General features: G+C 46.5%; 2 protein-coding genes across 2 annotated transcripts in view; both read right to left on the minus strand.

The window, feature by feature from the left end:
• The window catches only part of si:ch211-186j3.6 (neural-cadherin), a 197,455-nt gene that overhangs the window by 134,594 nt on the left and 39,111 nt on the right, over nt 1-23,750 (minus strand). The window contains exons 2-6 of the mRNA XM_052062613.1: nt 13,611-13,808; nt 11,991-12,216; nt 9,297-9,501; nt 8,187-8,298; nt 3,706-3,955 (exon numbers count right to left, since the gene is read on the minus strand). Coding sequence (XP_051918573.1) covers nt 3,706-3,955; nt 8,187-8,298; nt 9,297-9,501; nt 11,991-12,216; nt 13,611-13,808 — 991 coding nt within the window. The remainder of the gene's footprint in view (nt 1-3,705; nt 3,956-8,186; nt 8,299-9,296; nt 9,502-11,990; nt 12,217-13,610; nt 13,809-23,750) is intronic.
• LOC127599097 (major histocompatibility complex class I-related gene protein-like) overlaps nt 1-23,750 on the minus strand; it is a 157,543-nt gene that overhangs the window by 76,352 nt on the left and 57,441 nt on the right. The window lies entirely within an intron of this gene.

Here is a 23,750-nt window from a genome sequence, read left to right on the forward strand (position 1 = left end):
ATTATTAATATTCATCGGGTAGAAAGACGAAGAAAGATCATAATTCGACCAAAAAATGAACAATAATTCCTCCAAGTTGGACAAAGGGTTCTCATGGGAGATCTGATCCTCATCAAATAAGTCACATTGCTCATTTGGTGGCGCATATAATTTGAAATCCGGAAGAGTCTTGCATGACATGAGAACAAACCCCCCCCCCTCCCCCCAGACATTGAGGCCATCTTGAAAATTCAAAGACGAGATCCTGAAAAATGTGTCTTTCGCCTTCAGCTCTCCTCCACGTGGCGGGAATCGCTGCGCTTCTTTGGAAGCAATCTTTGATGCATTGCGGGAAAAAACATTTGACGAGGATTTCTCAGGGAAAACGCTGGCGTAAATCCACGACGTCTCCACGGGGGGGGGGGGGGGGGGGGGCGGGAAACGTATCGTGACATTTCGCAACTGCAATCAAAGCCCCGACCTCGTCGAGCGCATTCACGCCATCGCTTCTATCCGAAATGTAGATGGAAATGAGTTTGTTGGTGTTGGGGGAGGAGGGGGGGGCGGTTACCACGGCAACTGCTGTAAATTGCCAGACCAAGCCAGCGGTGGTTCGCCGATGGGAGGGAGTGACAGCTCAAAGCGGCACCGCTGGCGACCTGTCATTCGGCAGGAGGCGAAGATGGACGCACGCTGATCATTTCAACTACGTGCCGTCACTGACTCAACCCCCCCCAAAAAAAAAATAAATAAAACGCAACCTTAAGAAAGGTCCATAATAACGTCTTGCCAGGGCCACACGTCATGCAGAAGGTGGTTTTATTGCTTGGGTGATTCCTTTTTGTTGTCTCCTTTTGAGCTGTCCGTCAACGGCAAGAAGCCGGCAGATGTTTTGGCTCTTGTCCTCTTCTGGCTGCGATTGCTTTTATTGAATTTGTCGCGGTTGTTGTAACGCGTTTGTAACTGATTTGGTTTCCTCTTTCAGCGCTGCCACCCCCCCTGCCCCCCACAATTCGAAGGCAGTCGTTTCGGGGGTTGTCATGATCGTTTTTATTTCGTTTTCTTATTGTGCTTTTCAAGTTCAGTTTTTTTTTTCAAAAACGGTTTATTTTTCTTTTGATTTTAGTAGTTTTATTATTCAGATTTTTTTTAATACACAGATTGTTTGTCAAGCGTAAGATTTTTAAAAAATATGCTAAATATTGTGCAAAAAAATGACTTGCTTTAAACCTTGTTGACGTAAAATTCTGGCATTTCACTTTGAATTTGGTGAGCGTTTCTTATTATTAGTCTCTTCAAAATTCGTATTTGTGACCATGATGCCCCCCCCCCCCCCCACATGAGATTCGCACCAAAGTTAGATGATTTTGTCCTCATTTCCCTTCGTCTGGCACTGATTAAATAAGAGTTTGAACAAAAGCAGCAATTAGTAGTTGTTTTATTTATTATTTTTCGTTTAAAATGCAGTATTTGTGAAGGGCGAGATTAAAAGGGTATACCAAGTGTACCAAGGTAAAAGGCTTGAAATCCATTTTTGCAGCGATTAAAAGATGAGTTTCATCCACAATTTATGAAGTGTCAAGGCGTAGAATTCTGCATCCCGCAAAGAATTTTGTGAAAACTACCCGTTACTGCGGCCTCACAAAACAGAGTTCAGAAAGTGAATTCGCAGCAAATTTGCACCAAATTTAGAGGAGATTGTTTGACCTTCCTTCTTCTGTACGCACATAACGCAATGCCGATACATTCATTCATCTTCCGTACCGCTTGATCCTCACTAGGGTCGCGGGGGGTGCTGGAGCCTATCCCAGCTGTCTCCGGGCAGTAGGCGGGGGACACCCTGAATCGGTTGCCAGCCAATCGCAGGGCACACAGAGACGAACAACCAACCACGCTCACACTCACACCTAGGGACAACTTAGAGTGTTCAATCAGCCTGCCACGCATGTTTTTGGAATGTGGGAGGAAACCGGAGCACCCGGAGAAAACCCACGCAGGCCCGGGGAGAACATGCAAACTTCACACAGGGAGGCCGGAGCTGGAATCGAACCCGGTACCTCTGCACTGTGAAGCCGACGTGCTAACCACTGGACTACCGGGCCACATGCCGATACAAACACTTTCAAAAATGAAGTCGTAATGCTGGTGTTTTTGCTGCTGTCTTTTGGTACTGTGATCGCTCTTCATCCTGCCTGCGCCCTCTCAAACGACAACCTAGCAGGTGGGTTTGATGGTGCTGTCTTTTGTCATTGTTTTTTTTTTTTTATTGTCCGTCTTCTCTCCGCCTTTCCACTCTCAAGCTACATACCAGCAGGTGTTAACTCTTGTTGTCTGACACAAATGTGTGTTTGTGTGTGTGTGTGTGTGTGTGTGTGTGTGTGTGTGCGCGCGTGCGCATTGTATTGAATTGTCCAGTGCCGTTATCTATTTAATTCCAGCATCTGCAGTGGCAGGTTGAATTCTACACAGGGAGAAAGGGGAACCATTATTCCGCTGACATTAAATCAATAGAACTGCACACATACACACACACACACACACACACACACACACACACACACACACACACACACACACGCACACACACGTGCACTCGCTACAGAAACAATGTCAGTGCACGTGCGACTCAGATGCACCATGCATGAATGCACTTTACAACTACATCGGAGTCTTCACCAAGATTGACAACAAACAGTCGCCCCCCCCCCCTCCTCCCACACACACACACACACACACACAGCAAGGTCTCCTGAGGGTGCTGGTAGGCATGGCTGATTGACCCCAGCTCACCACTTCTGTTTGGCTCTCTGCCAGAAAATCAGCCAATTAAAATAGATGCCAGCGCCGCAGCGGCACCGGACGGGGTGGGGGCGGGACGGGGGCGATTGGGAGGCTAGGAAACAGGCATTGTGGGTAATGGCAGCTGCACACAGATCCAAAGCAGCTGCGAGGCGCCGACCCGACGGCGGAGCTGGCCGCCTCTCACGCTCGCCGTCGGTCACACGACGCTTGCTGTGATGATCTTGTGATTTGTTCCCGTTGCTCATGCGCAACCAAATGTTGTGACGAAGCACGATTGGATGACTTTGCTTAAGCCAAGTCGGGAATTTTGAGGACTTTTGAGGACTGTGTTTTTAGTCCGGTTGGGAAAAGAAAATGAAACCCAGGCACACATTCAATGCACCGAGTTGTATTCACAAGAATGAAACATGCTGGACTTGTTGGTGATGGCACAACGCTAAATATCAAATTTTAGGTCAACAAGGGGGGGGGGGGGGGGCGATGTGGAACCACCAAAGTTGAATTTGTTCGGCAAAGAGGGGCGTGATTCGTGCGTATTTAGGGTTAGGGTTAATTTATGGATTAATTTATTGATTAATTTATGGATTAATTTGAATGAAAAAATTAATCCATAAATTAATCCTTAAATTAATTAAAATTGGATTAATTTGAATGAAAAAATTAATCCATAAAAGACAGAAAAAAACCCCAGCAGTGGGAAATATGGACATTGACCCCAAATCGACCTGGTCTCAGACTTAGAGCTCATAAAGCGCTGCCGAGAATGCACCCGTGTAACCACATCGTTTTGAGTTATTTGTTGAGCGTCTCTCAAAAAACAAATCAAGAAACAGAGCAGTGTCAACGTTAGCGTTGGTCGGGGCAGATCCCGCCACAGCGTTGAACAGAATCCAGGAGAGACTCGAGCGGCGATACGCTACTCACACGTGCTGCGAGAACTCTGGCGGCTCATCGTTGACGTTGGCCATGCGCACCCGCACGGTGGCCGTGCCGGTGCGGGCCACCTCTCCCTTGTCCACTGCCATCACCACAAACTCGTACAGGTGGTTGGGCCTCTCGTAGTCCAGCGGCCCCGCCGGGAAGATGGTGCCGTGCGGCGATACCGTGAAGTCGGTACTCAGCGTGTAGTACGTCAGCTCGGCGTTCTTTTCCGAGTCGCAGTCGCTGGCAGAAACTGAACGTTCGGACACCAAAAAAAAAACAAAGGCAACATATTAAGGGACAATTCAAGACCATAATAATCATTAAATCCAATGGTAATTCATTCATTCGTTCATTTTCCGATCCACTTAATCTTCAAAAGGGTCGCGGGAGGTGCTGGAGCCCATCCCGGCCGTCTTCGGGCGGTAGGCGGGGGACACCCTGAACCGCTTGCCGGAATTATTTTTTTCTCGTCGTCAAACTCTCCATTTTCCAATTTATCTTGAATAACGTGAATAAAGGAGACGTGACTTGCTCTGTTTTTTGTTTTTTTTTGCCGTTGAGGCTTTTGATAGACAAGGGTTGTGGGGGGAGGGAAATCAACATTGGGGAAGAAAAAAAATCTTCAAATGGAGCATCCTCACAAATGATCACACGCTTTTATTAAAGGCGGCCTCATGAAGTGACATTTTCTTTTTGATTTGTTGATTCGGTAATTGCGCTGCTGCTACGCGACGTTCCGCCGGGACGCAACGCAAGTGACACCTTTTTATGCGCTTCCGAATAATCACTCACTTTTTTTTTTCTCTCTCTCTCTCTAAAGGTGCCTCATTTAAATATAAAAAAAAAAGCAACCTGAAGAATTACATGAAAAGAAATACAGCAAATGCAATTACTGTTCCAAAAAGCACAGTAGAAGTGCTTACTTATGCACCTAAGTTTGACCGAAAAGTACAAAAATATTCATAAATATGAATAATTTCCACATCTTGATTGCATTTGTGTTGTACTTTAAATAACATTCCTTTTTACTACACTGAATCGAATGAATTAAATCAATGCAGCGAGATCGCTCTTATTTTGGCGAGTTCCACTACCAAATGTGTTTTCAGTGTGTTTATTATGACTATTTTTTGAATGGATTAATTAATAACAATTAATCTGTGACATTAAATTAACTCAAATATGTAATGGAAGAAGGGCTGCACGTAGATGGAGCACGTCTAACTCGCAGTGCACAGGTGCGGGGTTCGATTCCGGTTCTGGCCTTCCTGTGCATGCAGTTTGCATGTTCTCTACCCCGTGCCTGCGTGGGTTTTCTCCGGGTACTCCAGCTTCCTCCCGCATTCCAAAAACATACATGGCAGGTTAATGGAAAACTCTTATTTGTAAATATTCAAAATATTTTCATTGAAATGAAACTCAATTCAATTTCTCCCTTAAGACGGGCGATGTATAAGATAAGATATAAGATAAGATTTTATTTGGCTTTTGCTGACATTATTTTGGGGTGACAATTATGACATTCGCATACGATGTGACCCACATAAAAGTCAAGCTGGACTGTTGCCATTTTCATTCAACGATGACAAAAAGCGCAGCGATTGTGTTGTGTTTAAGGGATATTTCGCAAAAAAAAAAAAAGACAAATGCAGCAGAATGGATGCCGTAAAGGTCATTAAATGTTTCAATTTGTCCTTCATTGATTATTGCATCTGACTTGATGAAGTTTGTTGATGAGCTTTTTTCTTACCAAGCGAGACCCCCGACGCTAACCGGAGTAAAGACGCTCATCCCACATGAAGAAAAAAAAGTCAATTGTTCATTCATCAACCAGTTGCTGCGGTGCTCATTAGTCAACATTGTCTGTGTGTGTGTGTGTGCTCTGCAGGAGACTGGAATCGCCATGGAAACCACAAATTTGCGCAAGACGTCGCTTTTTCTTTGCCAAGATGCGAGATGGAGGATTATATAATATTATAAGCACTCACAAAAGTAGCAAGTATCAGTATCGGTCACAGTATTGGCATCGCAACTGAATCATGTGTATATATTCATTCATTCATCTTCCGAGCCGCTTGATCCTCACTAGGGTCGCGGGGGGTGCTGGAGCCTATCCCAGCCGTCTTTGGTCAGTAGGCGGGGGACACCCTGAATCGGTTGCCAGCCAATCGCAGGGCACACAGAAACGAACAACCAGTCGCACTCACACTCACACCGCGGGACAATTTAGAGTGTTCAATCAGCCTGCCACGCATGTTTTTGGAATGTGGGAGGAAACCGGAGCACCCGGAGCAAACCCACGCAGGCCCGGGGAGAACATGCAAACTCCACACAGGGAGGTCGGAGCTGGAATCGAACCCGGTACCTCTGCACTGTGAAGCCGACGTGCTAACAACTGGACTACCGGGCCGCCCCATGTGTATATACATACATATATATATATTTTTAAAAATCCTCATCTCACCCCTCGGGTGGTGTCCGTCCCTCATTCAGCTCGGGTCCTCTACCAGAGGCCAGGAAGCTTGAGGGTTGTGCGCAGTATCCTTGCTGTTCCCAGCACTGCACATTTCTGGACTGAGATGTCCGATGTTGTTCCCGGGATGTGTTGCAACCACTCATCTAATTTGGGGGGTCACTGCCCCGAGTGCTCCGACCTCCACAGGCACGACTGTCACTTTTACCTTCCAGGCTCTCTCCAGCTCCTGTCTGAGCCCTTGGTATGTCTCCAGTTTCTGGTGTTCCTTCTCTCTGATGTTTCCATCACTTTGGACCGCTACATCCACTACAACGGCTTTCCTCTGCCCTTTATCTATGATCTCGATATCTGGTTGGTTCGCCATTACCATCTTGTCAGTCTGGATCTGGAAGTCCCACAGGATCTTCGCTCTGTCGTTCTCCACCACCTTCGGAGGTGTTTCCCATTTTGACCTTGGGGTTTTTCCAGTCCATACTCCGCACAGATGTTTCGGTAGACTATGCCAGCCACCTGGTTATGGCGTTCCATGGAGGCTTTCCCTGCCAGCATCTTACACCCTGCAGTTATGTGCTGTATTGTTTAACTACATGAAAAATATTTTCGAATCAATAGAGCACAAACATTTTTCGGGGGGAAAAAAAAAGATGATTCCAATCTTGTTTTCCATTTTGCTAACTTCCTCTTTGCTGGACAGCTGGCGCGCAAGCTGCTTTCCGACTGTTGCCGTAGCGACGAAGCTCCGCGGCCGCTAATGGCACTGACTGTTGACCCAGTCTTGTGCTTTCATCTGCTGTCCATCAAAATCATCCCAAACTCATTCACTAGCGTGCCCCCGCCCCCACACAGATTTGCAAATATGTACACACCCCAGCCGGTGAAGCCACTTTCACTTAGTGACCTGAATTTTGCTAGACATGTTTATCAGTGCGGGCTGCGCAGAAAAATCTGAAGAAGCTATGATGGGAAACATACAAGTAAACAGACTAGCAAGTCAGCCATTTTGGTTTTACTGGCCTGTTTTTTTCAAAATTAACTTCTCCAAAGGGATGTGACTGCTACCAAATTGGAACCGTACAATCCAGCCAAATGGCTGATGTTTGTTCAGGTGGTTTTTTGTGGCCAACAGGTGGCACTGTAGGGCTCCTCCTGCAGTGGCACACCCGTTGGTCATCGTGACATCAGTTCGCGTTTTGTGAACAGGACTCCCTGCTCGAACGGTAGGTGTCGGATCCTTGTGTGTGTCTGTGTGCCCCTGTCACATTTTGTTTCTGTCCTTGGCTTTTGTTACTTTTCAAGACTTTGTTTGTGTACTTCAGTTAGTTTTTCCCTGTGTAATCCTGCAAGTATTTTTTGTGAATATATTTGGCTTGATCCACCCTGCTCTTCCTGCCTTCCTGCTTTTTGGGTGTCCTCTACTCTACCACCTCGCAAATGTGACATGGTTAAACCGGGAGGAATTTTGTCTGACCTTGTTTTTGGATTCAGTGTTGCGGTTCATTTTGGTGACCAGGAAAGAAAAAAATTGTGCAATTGTGATGAAACAGCTGTGTGTGGTTAGATTTGGACAGCATGAAAAATCACCAAATTGTGCAAAAATTTGCCCACTTGTGAAAATGTCAAATTTTAGGCGTCCCCAATTTTCTTCTCCAAGGGAATTGAACTAATTGATACCAAATCAGAAGTATATATTAAATTATTATAAATTAATATAATCATATTAAACAGATGGGAGAAGCTAAATTGCAAACCATTTGCGTTTTTTCATTGCATAGCAAAGTTCTTAAATTGTTGCCAACAAGTGCATCCTGGTAAAAATGTACATTAGGAACACTGGATGTTTTGGGTTTAGTTAGGTTAGGTTCACTTCCGATTTTGAGGCATGGAAAAACATCGTTGCACCTTAGGTGTGTTCCCCGTAAAAAAAAATATATATATATATATATATATATATATATATATATATATACACTTTATTTTAAACTAGTCAAATAGTCAAACTTTGCACCTTGAAGTAGTGACGTGGCCGTCATGACGGTTTCGGGAACGCCGTCCTTGCTGTAGATGGACTGCAGGAACTCGGGAACGCAGTCGTTCTCATCCATGATGATGACTCGCACCTTGCGACGAGGGAAAACAAGAAGGTGTGAAAATACTCAGCAGAGGAAAGCAATATTGTGAACATTTAAAGCCACAAAAAAAGAGGAGTTCAGGCAATGTATGCATGTCTGCTGTCGTATGTATTTGAGTCATCTGTGGCTTTTGTGGGTCCCGAGTTTATCTGTTACAAGTATGTGTGTGTGTGTGTCTGCGTGTGTGAAGTGGAAGAGCTGTTGTGTATCTTTCAGCTATAGCACAAAAGCGTGTTTTTGTGTGTTTGTGTGTGTGTGTGTCTGCGTGTGTGAAGTGGGAGAGCTGTTGTGTATCTTTCAGCTACAGCACAAAAGCGTGTTTGTGTGTAAGTCGCCGTTCTTTGTATCGTATGGGTTCTTTGCATCCGCGTGTGTTCTCCTCCCACATCCACTTCATGGCGGACCTCGTGAGGCGAACTGCATTTTCTTCACGCAGGCGCGCCAGCTCGCAGCATTCACAGGGGGAATAAACACACACGGTCGCACACGCACGGGAGTGTGTAAATACCGCTGACATTAATTCCCGCTTGCTCCGATGAAATTCTGTAATGTCAGTAAATCCTTTTGCAAATATCGTCTGGAAAGACGGACAATAATATAAATAAAATCCCACCATGTCAGGTCCCTGAGGTGATTTGTGTGTTTGTGTAGATGTCACCGTTCGCTGGATAGTGCGTGTGCGCGTGTGTGTGTGTTTGGGTGCATGCGTTCATGCACACCGGGCGTGCAAAGGCTGTGGTACATTGTGTGCTTGCGTGAGCAACAAATTGCCAGATTGAATCGAGAGGCGGGAGGAGCTGAAACGCAACATCGCTGCCGCACTGGACCACTCTAACACCTCAACCTCACTGAACGTCACACTTAGCCACTGCCAGCCCCCATCACAAAAGAACCAGCCAATGAAATCAACAACAAACCAGCAAGCCACCGACTCAACTAATCAAGCTAACGTGGGACTGTTGGAGCAAAGACGGTTGAGAACTAACCTCCGCGGCGCTGCTCATGCCGTCCTGGCCCTCGCCGGCTCGCACCAGCAGCAGGTAGCGGTGCTGGTCGCTCTCGTAGTCGATGGGCCGGGTCAGGCTGATTTCGCCGTCCTCGGGCGAGATGGAGAAGAGGCTGCTGGGGTTGATGAGCAGGCTGTAGCTGATCGGCTTCTTCTGGAAGGAGACGGCCGTCGTCACCAGGAAGCTGCACAGACCAAGAACGGCTACGCGTAAGGTCAAAATCAAACGGGCAAGGGTTGACTTGTTGTCAAGTCCACGCTAATCACACCCATGAACCCCCCCCCCCCCTCCCAGCAATATGACATTATCAATATTTATTTGGCACTGATCAATGAGTGGTACATGGTGGATGCCTTTCACGCAGATGGCGCTGGTTCGGTTTTTGGAGAGCCTACTTCTGAGCCACTGCTGGCCGCAGGAAATAAGTGGCTTGTACCTGGCGTAAAAACTGCGCCAAACTAATCATTCGAGCCCAGACGAGGAAATGCACAATGTCACGTCTTGTTTTTTTGTATTTATTGATTTCATTTTGTCACTCTTGGTCCTGCATATGCGAGTTTTGAAAGACCAGCCAAAAAGCAAACTGAGGAATTCTGCTTTCAGAGAGCCTGGTGATGAATTAGTTTCAGTTTTTTGCTTCTTTCCAGGAATGGCTACTTGAGACCTTTTTTTTGTGGGTCGACTCATGATGGACATACCCACCAAATTTCAAGTCAAACTCGTTTCGGGGTCGGAATTTTTAAAAGAATCGCAGAAGCACCTTTGTATGAACAAAAAATGAAATACAAGACTGTGTGTGTGTGTGTGTGCGTGTGCGTGTGCGTGTGCGTGTGCGTGTGTGTGTGTGTGTGAGAGAGATGATTTGGCACACGGAATGTTCCCGGCAGCGATATGAGACCGTAGTGCCCACTTTGCCAAACGTGTCAGTCAAAGTATAGAAAAAAAAACAGCAAGTGGGCCAGAATGTCAAGCATCCAAGGACGCAGGCTGGAACTCAAACTCAACTTCCAGTCAGACGGTGTGCGTGTGCTAAAATAACGAACTAAATTAATTAATACAATCACTGATCGAACTAAGGGAAACTAAACTGAAAACCCAACCCGGGCTTTAAACCCTAACGTTGTCAAGACCCTCCTTTGAAAGCTTAGCGTCAATTTGACAAACTAACCCTGGCTGGAAATCCTATTTTGAAATCAGAACCTGGCTTCGAACCCCAAATGAAAACCTGGACCATGTCTCATGACTCATTCAAAACCCTATATGCTTCATTTGAAATCCTAATCTTGGTTTGAAATCCTAATTCAAAACCTGAACCACATCTTGGGACCGTAATTTGAAACCTCACCTTTATTTTAAAGCCAGGCACTGGCTTGAGACCCATATCGTAAACCTGAACTTTGGTTTCCAATGCTCACCTCCATTTTAAATCCGAACCCTGGTGTGAAACCTGGACCCTGTGAAACCCCAGCACATGCTTGAAATCCGAACTGGAAACCTTAAGCGAGGCAACAATGAGAACTGTCCAAGAATGCTGCACACTCTAGTCGGACTTGAGGTGCGCCCACGTCGGTGCGCGCTAATGAGCAATGATCCAACACACCATAAAAGGGCGTCGTGCCTTTCTCGCGCAACCTTTTGTTTGCCGCTGTGTCAATCAATAGCGCTGTTGCGGTAATCACTTTGGTGCTGCTTGTTAAAGGCGTTGAAGGCCACGCCGGCGGCGGCGGTGGTGGCGGCGTGGTAGCGCTGTTGTTGTCGCCCCAAGCATAAAAGATGAAAGAAAGGCTTTTCACAAAAGGCGGTCCGGGAAAGTTTGCCAAGCAACTTTGCGGGAGGAAAAAAAAAAGCCGCCGGCGTGAGTCGATGCTTGGACAAAAGTGTTGGGACGGGAAGAAAGGATTGGTTGCCGTGAAAGGCGCAAAGTTGCCTAAGTTGAAAACAAAACCTTCATTGGAAACTCGAACCCTGGCTTCAAACTTTCATCCTTGTGTGACACCATTGGCCTTCAAATCTCAACTTGAAGGCCTCAATTGAAACCCGAACCCTGATCCAAACTCCAACCATGCCTTGAAACCCTAATTTTAATTGGTAAATGTTCTTTAAATCCCAATTAGGAACCCCAAACGTTTGTTTAAAAGCCTCACCCTGGCTTGAAACCCTAACCCTTGTGAAACTCTAGCATTAGCTTGAAAACCGCGGCAAACATTAGCCAAACATTTTGGACCCTAATCTTTTCTTTCAACCCTAACATGCTTGAAACCCTAACTCATACTTGAAACCGAACCCCTGATCCAAAGTGCCTTGAGACCTTACTTTGAAAGCCCAATCCTGTCTTGAAGCCACATTTTAAACCCTGAAGTCTTGTCTGGAAACCCGAAATGCTCAAAGTCCTAAGCCCTGGTTTGAAACACAAACGCAGTCTTAGAAGAAAACCCGGGCCTTCAAACCGGACTCGAAATTGTCCTTTGAAAGCCTAGCCTTTGCTTGAAAACCAATTTTGAAACCTGATCATTTGCTTGAAAGAACAACTTTGAGAGCTGCTCCTTGACAGAGGCGTATTGATTCTCCCTCAGACGAAGACGCAACACCCATCTTAATACAAGCTCGTCAATGAATCCCCGATTGAATTTGCCCTTCGGCGAAGGTCGCGGCGGCGGCGGCGGGCGTACTCACGGCTGTCCCTCGGGCGTGTTCTCGGGGACGGCGACGGTGAAGGAGGCGTTGGTGAACTGCGGCGGCCTGGCCCCCGCCACCACCGACAGCGCGGCGGGGACGCTGCGGCTGCCCAGGCGGTCGGCGGCCACCACCGTCAGCAGGTACTCGCGGTCGCGCTGCAGCGGAAGCCCCGTGGTCCGCACGTGGCCGCTCTTGCGGTCCACCTCGAAGCGACCGTCGCCACCTGGACAAAGGAAGGATGCTTTTGAACTTTTACGCTTTGGCCAACAAGTGCCTGGCCCAGGTTGTGGAATTCAGCTTTGTAAACCACACTAAGTGAGGAACAAAACTCCAGAGATGGCAATGATGCGCCACTTTGAGATTTGAGATCAGCACTGCTTTTGAGTCGAAGATCAAGATAACGAGAGCAATTAAGAGCATGTACACATCATGGAAAACAGGTCAGCCCATCTCGTTTCTTATTCAATATGGATGCCCGGTACCACTAAAGGTCCATCATTTTCCAGCACGTGTTTAGTCAGCATGTACAAAGAATCAACGTGCCACGGTCGAAGGTATCGAGGTATCAAAATAACGGCATCGCCAGTAGGCGGCCATATTGGATAGCTTCACGCCATCCTGGAGACATATGATGCGCCGTACACTAGATTGTTCATTTCCGACTTGTTCCCTGGTGGTCTGTCTACAAAAAAATGCTGTTGTCAGGGGTTGCCATCATTTGGACCATCGGGTGTCATGTTCTTCCTTAGAGAGAGAAATCATGAACAACGTCAGAAAATCGCAACCGATTGTCACCCAAACTGGCACATGCTAATCATTCTCTGAAAAAATTAGAGCGAAACTTTATTTGATATTTCGGGGCATTTTCAAGTGGAAAAAAAACACAAAAAACTCGCAGGCAATTGACGAAGTGAGCGCCGTTCCAAACGAGCCCACCGGGGGCAGCCCGAGTCACTCGTGGTGCGTTTTCACCTTGAACGTCTATTAAGAATCTCTTATTTTGCCTCGTTTTCTGCGGGCCTCGAAGGATCTGCTGGCAATACGGCGAACCGCTTTGAAAGGGGCTGCTGGTCAATAAGTCAATTAACTCAGCCAACATCCGAGACAATCAGTGAGCCTTTGAAGAAGCGAGCGTACGTGCATTACCAAGCTTCTGAGAACATTTGGCGCCGTCACTGAACTTCGCAGGTGGCTTTGTCAACATACAAGAGCCAAACATGTCAATACAAGCCATCCGACTGTATTGATTGATGTTGTGTGTTGACACGGAGACGTTGGAAAAGAGACGCGGCCCCCTTGAGGGACAATTAGGGCCTGCGCTTCTTCTTGTCATCCCTGGATGAAAAGTCCAATAATGCTGAGACACTCTCAAGTTCCGAGTTGAAAGGCAGAAGCCTCAACAAAAAGAGTCGCCAAACGGAAAGCAGGACGAGCGGCACATCGACTCGTGCTGGAGGCAAAAATACGTACAAATTAACAATAGGCCAAACGTGCCGTGGGTCAAATTGACCCGTGAACTCGTGTGGTGCAGCGAAGAAGCAAATTAAGCGGGAGAGTTCGCAGACCAATCGATGCCGACTGGCCTCTGGCAAAGGGGGGAAAAAAAAACGAACCCACCGTCCGCTAGGAAGAACTCCACGTCGCCGTTGAGCCCCTCGTCGCCGTCCTGGGCGTGCAGCTGGTAGACCAGCGAGCCGGCGGCGGCGTCGGGCGACACCACGGCCAGGTACGGCGCCGGGACCATGCGCCACTCGGGAACGTTGTCGTTGACATCCGTCACCGTCAATTCCACGCGCACCAGGTACCAGTCGGGACCTGCCAATCAGGAAACGCCATCGTCATATCTTGTTCGCTCTCACCGACAGCACATTTATCCGTGTTAAAAAGAAATCATGTATCCTCATTTTCACACAAATTACTTTTTTTCCCCCCCTCTAATATGGCTGCCCAATGGGTGGCTCTTTAATTTTTGGCAGTAGACATACAAAAAAAAAATCGATACATTTATTTGCATAAAGCTTCAGACAGGTTGTTAAACTAAAAACAGAAAATTTCCACACAAAAAAAAAACATTTGCAGTAATTTCTTGTTTTCCTGAAACAGAAATTTTTTGAATTTCTCAATAATCTCAAAATCATGTGTTTATTGCAAATATTAAGAAATATCAGTAAAATGGAGTTCACAATTTTTTTTTGTTTCAAAAAATCGATTCTTCAAAAATCGAAATATCAAGTCACTTTCAGTTGGATTAATTCCAATAAAATCAAAATGCCATTAAAATGGAAGGAACCGTTCAGGGAACAGCATATCAGATGTCCAGGGTGGGGGGGTTGGGGGGGGGGGGGGGTTCTAACCTTTGCCTCAAACCTCGCTCTAAAAACCTTGTCTGGAAACCCGAACCCCAACCATGTGCAGAAGCCTGAACCTTTGCCTGAAACCCCAACCCCCTCATTCCAAATCCAACCCTGGCTTGAAACTCAAACGGCGTAGCCTCAACCAGGCTCGAAAACCAATTTTATCATCCAAACCCGATCTTCCAAAGCCCACTTCGAAGCCCTGGCCCTGCCTTACAACCCTACTTGAAAGCAAGACATGAGCATTTCTTGTTTCTTTCTTTTTTTTTTTTTTTTTTTGTCCTACTCCTCAGCCTGCAGCAATCGCCCGCGCACGCCCACCACAAGAGGGAGCTCATCCGAGAGCACCCAGCGAAATGTCGCCACAATCAACGATTGTTTCGCGTCGAGGTGAAAAGACGCATTCGCGCGCACTTGAATAGCAACGTTTGTGTCCAAGAAGGAAAATGGACAAACAATTAAGGGTTATACTGCACAAAAATGTAAAACACACACACACACACACACACCCGAACAAGCAAAATGTCCACACATTGAAAGTAAGTCAACGCTTCCTTTTGCGTGTGTGTGCGTTCTTATCTTCCCGGCACATTTGTCTTCTAATCTCTGTCACTCGAAAGTGAATTTTAAACATAGCGATTCTTGTCAAAGAAGTAAAATGTCGACACAGTCAATGGCCGCATCAACGCAGGCACGCCCTCATTTCATCATCCTTTTTTGGGGGGGTGGGGGGAGGGGCAGGACGAGCATGTCTGAGAGGTTTTGACATTTTGCGCAAACACACTCAACTCGCGTCACACGCGAGGCACTTGACCGTTTGTGTCAGTCGGGTGCCACGCGGAAGAGTAGGAAGGCCTTTGGCGAGGGAGCAGGTGCAATCAGGCAACATGGAAGGCGCCACTTGACGCCTGGACGGTCGACGGAGGCGGTGAGGCTGTGTGAGAGGAACTCACGGCGGTTGTTATAGAAACGCAACAAGACGAAGAAGAAGAAGCACTGACGGTGACAATGGAAAGGTGATTTGTGGTGTATAAAACGTAGACACGTTGGCGCTTGCGGACGTTGTATCGGTCTGTCGTGGTGAAGAAGGAGCTGAGCCAAAAGGCGAAGCTCTCAATTTACCGGTCGATCTACGTCCCAACCCTCATCTATGGTCACGAGCTATGGGTCGTGACCGAAAGAACGAGATCCCGGATACAAGCGGCTGAAATGAGTTTTCTCCGCAGGGTGTCCGGGCTCTCCCTTAGAGATAAGGTGAGAAGCTCAGTCATCCGGGTGGGGCTCAGAGTCGAGCCGCTTCTCCTCCACATCAAGAGGAGCCAGATGAGGTGGCTTGGGCATCTGATTCGGATGCCTCGTGAGCGCCTCCCCGGTGAGGTGTTCCGGGCATGCCCCACCGGGAGGAGACCCCGAGGAAGACCCAGGACACGCTGGAGAGACTATGTCACCCAGCTTGGCTGGGAACGACTCGGGATCCCCCGGGTAGAGCTGGAAGAAGTAGCTAGGGAGAGGGAAGTCTGGGCTTCCCTGCTAAAGCTGTTGCCCCCGCGACCCGGCCCCGGATAAGCGGTAGATGATGGATGGATGGACGTTGGCGCTCGAAAAGAGAGCACAGAAATGGCCTTTAGGAAGCCTACAAGGACTACGGAAGTGGCTCGTTGTCGCTCTGTTGCACTCAGTAGCCTTGCCCTTTCCTGGGGCCGATTCTTTAACTCTAGTGAGGCCAAAAAGTTCAAAAGAAAGAATTGGAACACCTCTGGAAAGAAATCAAGGGTCAAGTTTTGTAAAGACAGCAAGCAAGGCTGCAACGCGGCTCTCCCGCTGGGTGGCATCCGGCTAACAGTTCCAAAACGTGGTTTTTCAACTTTCCAATAATTCCTGCTTTTGTGAAACGCTGGATGAATAGAGATGGATGTAGGTTGGTCGCTATGTCGCTTTGACAGGCCACAACTGAGCGCAACAGTTTGCAGCTCCGCGTTACTGTCGCTTCAAAATGTCACCGACACTCAGGTGGATTACACGCCTTCTTTTTTATGGCAAGAGCAGAGCCGCATTCGCTCTCGTATTACCGCTACTCTTCATTCCTAATCGCCAAATAAAATACTGTTTCTATTCTTATAAGAAAAGAAAATACACAATGTGTGATCGTGTAGTGTTTTGAACTAAAGCACTCTGGGAACAATGATAAGAATCCCAGGAATGTTTTGTTTTCAGCATGACTAAGATTTGCTCTTGATTTTACTGCTGGGTGCTTTCTACCGCCTTTATTACCGATTCGTCTTACTGTTTATCGTGTATGTTAAATCGCTCCATGTACAGAACTTTGTATGCAGCGATGGCTGTTTGAAAGTGCTCCAGAAATACTTTTGACTTGACTTAGATTTGTTCTTGATTTTACTGTCTGGTGCTTTCTACCGCCTTTATTACCATTTCGTCTTACTGTTTATTGTGTATGTTAAATCGCTCCAAGTACAGCACTTTGTATGCAGTGATGGCTGTTTGAAAGTGCTCTAGAAATACTCTTGACTTGACTTGACTTTTTACAACTACACTTCCTCTCTTTAAAACGATTAAATAAGATCTGCATCCATAGCAGCTGCTCGGCCTCCAGCTGCATGCACTCAAGTATTAGTAACATCACGAAAAAATTATTTTAAAAAAGTCCACAGCGAATCACGAAATACGGAATCCCGGCCGGTGTAGCAGAACGATGTGCTCACTTAAGCGCTATTAAAGTGGCGCGGGAAACGACTGCAGCATTTGGTTTAAGATGCTCATTTTGACGGCGCGGTGAACATGAGGAAAATTATAAATTCCCTAAAAAATGTCAAAAAGCAACAAAGGCCAGCAAAAGTATGATGTACAATGTTTGGATACAACGCAAAATGGAATCCGAAGTATAATGGTCAAAATTGTAGGATAGATTGAAAAAAAAATGCAATTTGTTATTTTTATTTTTTTTTAAATTGACTTTCTAAAATTAGGATTTAGCTGGGCTAGTTCTCTACAATTACATAATCTAATCATTTTATAGTTATCACATCACTTATTCACTTTGAAATATTTTGAGATTTTTTGAATATTTTGAATGTATTCATCAAAAGCGTTCTCTCTTTTGCAGGCCAGGCTGAAAATGTTGCTTCTTTAATTTAATAACAATGATGATAATGTTAATATTTTTATGCTGACCTTATAAAAAAAAAACAAGATTTTTTGGTCAATATGGTGGGCGAGAGAGGAGAGAAGTTTTTGGTCATTGAATATTTTTGTGTGAGAGGTAGTAAATGAGGGATGTTTGATGGGCATGAGCGATTTTGTTGCATGTGGGAGTTCTTTATGTCAGCATGAGAGGTTTTGCGTTGTGTGTATTCAACTTTTTAAGATTTTACAGAATGAATAAAAGTTTTATTTGGGTGAGAGTGAGAGTTTTTTGGGATGTGCATATTTGACTGGATGTGCGAGAGGGTTGTCATGATGTTAAAGGTATTCGGGCGGGTGCGGGTGAATTTTTGGGGGATGATACATTATGAGAGAAATATGTGTGAGAGAAATATGATGTGAATGTGTGTGTGTGTGTGTGTGTGTGTGTGTGTGAGAGCGAGATATGTTTGTATGTGAGACTTGGGCATGAGCGATTTCTTTTGCCCGTAGGTTTGGAAGGTTTTGTGCTGTGCATGAAAGCTTTGGTGACTGGTCATGTGTGCAATGTTTGTATAGAATGTGTGAGGTTTTTTTTGTATATGAGAGATTCATGTGAGAGTACTTTTTATGTGAGCTATTTGTTTTTTAAGGGTGTGAGACTTTTAGTTTTTCAGGATAAGTGCGGTGTGGGGAAGATTTTTTTTTCCTGTTGTGAGAGGTAATTTTGTGTGCCTACGAGTTTTTTTTTTGTGTCAGACAGATTTAATATCTGTGTGTTTGTGTGAGTGTGAGAGAGAGAAAGGTAAATGTTGGTATTTTGGGCCACTTCACACAAGAGAGGTGCATTTGTGCTGTCAGCCCAAAAGCTTTTAGAAAAAAGCCGCGTCCGAATTTGGCACGGCGTGTTCTTGGGGTCAGGATGATCTCTGGCTGGCGCGATTTGACGTGCCGCGACGCCGCCGGCTGCACGCCTCGCTAAAATGTCGGGAGTGAACTTTTGTACGCGTTCACCCGTTTGGTTTTTTTCTGTTTGGGTTCACAATGTGAAACTGTGTTAAAGTTGTGTTTCTGTATGAGAAAAGACTGAACTGAACGCTCGCCGCCGTTCTGGTTGGGTTCAAAATGTGAAACAGTCTGTGGAAGAAAAATAAAATTGTTTTTGGATTCGGGTCTCTGAAGCAGAATACAAAGTACACACAAGCGTACGATTAGCACTGTATAAAGTGGAAATCGTTGGAAGATTCAACCACCATGTATGTGGGGAAAAAAACAGCACACACACACACACAAACACACACACACATTTTAAACTATTTTTTAAATCGAATTTTTAAAAAAGCCCATTTTTTAAAGCACATATAAAATGTAAAGTGTTTACACGTGGTCACTGACTGAAGTACACAGTGGAGACCCCACTCCTCCGAGTCGGGTCAGTAAACATCTAATGGTGGACAGTTTAGCATGTCATCGGGTTACCGGCTGCATGAAAGGGTTGAAAGCTTAACTGGACAAGCAAAATTGAAACCGCATCCTTTATTTTCAATTTCCGAAATACATTGAAGCCCTGAACCATAACCTTCAACCTAATTTTGAAACGCTCACCTGTATTCAAAACCATAACTTTAGCTTGGAACCTTCATAGGAAACTTGAACCATGTTTAGTGCGTGTCGTCGGATATGAGGAACTCCAGTCACATGACAAAAAAACAAAAAAAGCCAACATTTTCACGTTAACAGATTGTCGGAATCGGTAATCCGTAAGAGCGACCAACCTCGCCTAACCACAATCCAAATCGAACATATTCCTAAATGACCATCCATCCATCCATCCATCATCTACCGCTTATCCGGGGCCGGGTCGCGGGGGCAACAGCTTTAGCAGGGAAGCCCAGACTTCCCTCTCCCTAGCTACTTCTTCCAGCTCTCCCCGGGGGATCCCGAGACGTTCCCAGGCCAGCTGGGTGACATAGTCTCTCCAGCGTGTCCTGGGTCTTCCTCGGGGTCTCCTCCCGGTGGGACATGCCCGGAACACCTCACCGGGGAGGCGTTCAGGGGGCATCCGAATCAGATGCCCAAGCCACCTCATCTGGCTCCTAAATGACTTGTCTCACAATTAGTCAATCCTAAATGACCATCCATCCATCCATCCATCATCTACCGCTTATCCAGGGCCTGGTCGCGGGGGCAACAGCTTTAGCAGGGAAGCCCAGACTTCCCTCTCCCTAGCTACTTCTTCCAGCTCTCCCCGGGGGATCCCGAGGCGTTCCCAGGCCAGCTGGGTGACATAGTCTCTCCAGCGTGTCCTGGGTCTTCCTCGGGGTCTCCTCCCGGTGGGACATGCCCGAAACACCTCACCAGGGAGGCGTTCAGGAGGCATCCGAATCAGATGCCCAAGCCACCTCATCTGGCTCCTAAATGACTTGTCTCACAATTAGTCAACACACCGAAATACGAAACCGAATACCGAATAATCGCACCGTACAGAGCGTGACCACCAAAATGATTCATTTTGAGTCATAAATAGAAAGGTGCAGTCATTATTCATTCATTCATTCATCTTCCGAGCCGCTTGATCCTCACTAGGGTCGCGGGGGGTGCTGGAGCCTATCCCAGCTGTCTTCGGGCAGTAGGCGGGGGACACCCTGAATCGGTTGCCAGCCAATCGCAGGGCACACAGAAACGCACTCACACTGAGGGACAATTTAGAGCGTCCAATCAGCCTGCCACGCATGTTTTTGGAATGTGGGAGGAAACCGGAGCACCCGGAGAAAACCCACCCAGGCCCGGGGAGAACATGCAAACTCCACACAGGGAGGCCGGAGCTGCAATCGAACCCGGTACCTCTGCACTGTGAAGCCGGCAGTCATTATTTGTTTCATATAAATTATTACGGCATCAACATCAGTGCCCAAGTCATTTTTGAAAATAAGATAAAATAAAATAAACTGTTTCAAATCATTTTTCGCAAGTGGGTCTGTTTTTTTTTTTAATGAAAAATGCCAGTCGCATTTGTGCTTTTAGGCCAACGATATTCGATAGGCAAGGACCAAACAACTGTGCGGCAAACGGTTCAAATGTAAACGACTAACACGGGCATATAAACATGGCCAATTTCTGCAGCCGGAGCCCCGTGATGCAACTTTAACAAGCGGCGACGTTAATGAACAAGACGGCTCGCAAAGGACGGATGGCTTTATTTATCTGCTCCACGGCAACTCACTCGAGTGACTTTGTCTTTTAATCAGCCGTCTTTTACCCTCCAAAGCCTCTCTAATTGGTCCTGTTGAAATGGGTTCGCTAAGCACTTGCATCCGCGTGGCTCTCGCTTGTTCTTTCTTGTTTTTTTTGGGGGGGGAGGGGGGGGGGTCCAAGCAGAACTCTCACATCTCAATGAAAACGGACCATGAATTTCAACCTCTACTTGATCCTTTCATGCAGGGGTTCTCAATTTATTCAAACCCCTGGGACTCCTGACCGGGGAGTGTTTTGTTTTGTTTTGTTTTTCCAAGGACCGCATCATCATCCCAACACCAATTAAACAAGTACACCGCTAATGTCAATGGTCAGATGTTCTCAAATTTTTTTTTTTAATGCCAAGTACCATCATGACCGACATTTAAATATATAAGTTGTCAGCGTTAGTGTTCAAAAATGAGACTGGCGTTATTGCTAATTACTTGAACGTTACTAAAACTTCTTTTTTTCTACCTACATTCTTGCTGCTGGAGGCTGTAAATTTCCCCAGTGTGGGACAAATAAAGGATATCTTATCTTATCTTATAAGCCACTGTAGCATTATGCAAGGTTTGGTCATTAGCAATCGACTTACATGTAAAAAAAATTTAAAAAATTGAGGGAGGCGAAACATTTGCATAAATGATCACGTTGAAGTATAATGGGGATTCTGTAAAATGTGTAAAGTTGCCTATTTTCAAGGGGAAAAAACCCCACAAATTTCACAATAAAGTTGAACAAGGGAAAAAAGTGAAAAACGAAACTATTGCCATTATATTCCAACTTTCATTCCGGAAAAAAAAAAAAAACAATGCTCCAAAAAATATTGCAACCAAAACACAAAATGTGCCTTTTGTTCGAAATGAAATGGCACAGATCAACTAGCAATGTGCTGGGTTAGGAGATCCACTCGTACGATAGGTCAAATTCCTCTTCCTGTAAAAGTATGGCGAGATCCAGCGGAGATTACGACGCTCTGCCCACGAGTCAGACTTGGGAGCTTCCTTTTTTTTTTTTTTGGCATTTTGGAAATGGCAACAGATGTTGAGACGGCGGCGAATGCTGCGAGCGAGGCATCTGCCGGCGCCGTTCTCAAGCATGTTAAGCGCCAGCCGAGATGTAGCCTTCCTCACAGGTCACAGCTGGAAAAGCCAACAGCGCTAAAGTTCAAGTGAAACTTTTTCATTCCCGCTGTGTACAAAAACGCAGTCCACTTGCCAGCTAAATGGGCAAAAGATCAGCTCATTTGTTTTCTCGCAAGTGAAAAAGCCAAAAGCCACAGACTATCGGCTGGAAATTCTTTTAGGATTTTCTGGTACGCAGCGAACTTCGGGATCCCGTCAGTCACAGCAAGTCGTCCAGGTCATGAAGGAACAAAGCAGCCCCGGACGATCACTGTATATGATGTGTGATGTTCTTTTTCTTAAATGCTGTCACTTGTTGCGTTGTTTTGCTTTAAACAAAAATTTTGGACATCTTCTGAAGCAATTCCATTCATTCATGGACTCCTTTGATGTCATTTAAAGACCGCGTTTAATATTATGAACCAAGCAATCAAACCAATGGAGCCATCTTTGTATTTTGTCACCATCTAACGGAAATGCGTTGATCAAACTACTTCAGTGTCTTACTTGCAACAGTGGATGGTATGTCCGTCAAAATTGAACGCAGAAGGCAATCTTGCAGGCTTCGGGGCTTTGTCCAAATATTACAGCAGTAATTTCATCAGTTTGAGTCATTTTCCTTCATTAAAAAAAATAGAGCGCCTGCTGATTGATTGAATGTGGGCTGCTGTCATTTACCTTCCTCCAGTCGGGGCCGGTAAATTCTCCTAAATGAGTTTTTGGGGGCCCCCCGGGCGAGCGCAATTATATCCGCTGTCCTGCGGCACAGGAGCAGAGGGGCCATAATGGCGGCGCGCGCCCTCCATTAAAAACAAATCACGTTCGTAAGCTACTGCGCCCGCACCCACGCTCAACTGTCCCCTAACCTCACGTCTACGCACACAAATCTTGCAGCTTAACATGTCACGGAATCAGACGCTTGATTACAGGCAGCTCTGGGTTCAAAGAAGATAAATGTGTTGTTGTTGGTTTGTTTTTAGCACAAATATTGACGTATACCACCCGCACACACAAGCCACATAAATAATCCAGTGTAATGGAAATATACCGGTTTGATGAAAAAGACGCTACATTTTTTTTCCCCCACAAGTGACAAGGATTTAGCAGCTAGGCTGCTATGCTAACAGGAACAGTCCTCATCTTCACTCAGTCAGAGAAGGACTTGAACGCAACACAACAGTCACACGAGATGAAAAGCAGTCCATCCATCCATCCATCCATCTTCTACCGCTTATCCGGGGCCGGGTGGCGGGGGCAACAGCTTTAGCAGGGAAGCCCAGACTTCCCTCTCCCTAGCTACTTCTTCCAGCTCTCCCCGGGGGATCCCGAGGCGTTCCCAGGCCAGCTGGATGACATAGTCTCTCCAGCGTGTCCTGGGGTCTCCTCCCGGTGGGACATGCCCGGAACACCTCACCGGGGAGGCGTTCAGGAGGCATCCGAATCAGATGCCCAAGCCACCTCATCTGGCTCCTCTCGATGTGGAGGAGAAGCGGCTCGACTCAGAGCCCCTCCCGGATGACCGAGCTTCTCACCTTATCTCTAAGGGAGAGCCCGGACACCCTGCGGAGAAAACTCATTTCGGCCGCTTGTATCCGGGATCTCGTTCTTTCGGTCACGACCCATAGCTCGTGACCATAGGTGAGGGTTGGAACGTAGATCGACCGGTAAATTGAAAGCTTCGCCCTTTGGCTCAGCTCCTTCTTCAGCACGACAGACCGATACAACGTCCGGTTGTTCTCATGGTCTCACCACCCGTGGGAGGGGTCAAAGGGGTCAGGTGCAATGCGAGCTGGGCGGCAGCCAAAGGCGGGGACCCTGGCGGTCCGATCCTCGGCTGCAGAAGCTAGCTCTTGGGACATGGAATGTCACCTAGGTGGCTAACAGAAGAAGCTAATATGGCAGTC

Source organism: Hippocampus zosterae, chromosome 4 (assembly GCF_025434085.1).
Source record: "Hippocampus zosterae strain Florida chromosome 4, ASM2543408v3, whole genome shotgun sequence".
NCBI classification, from domain to species: Eukaryota; Metazoa; Chordata; class Actinopteri; order Syngnathiformes; family Syngnathidae; genus Hippocampus; species Hippocampus zosterae.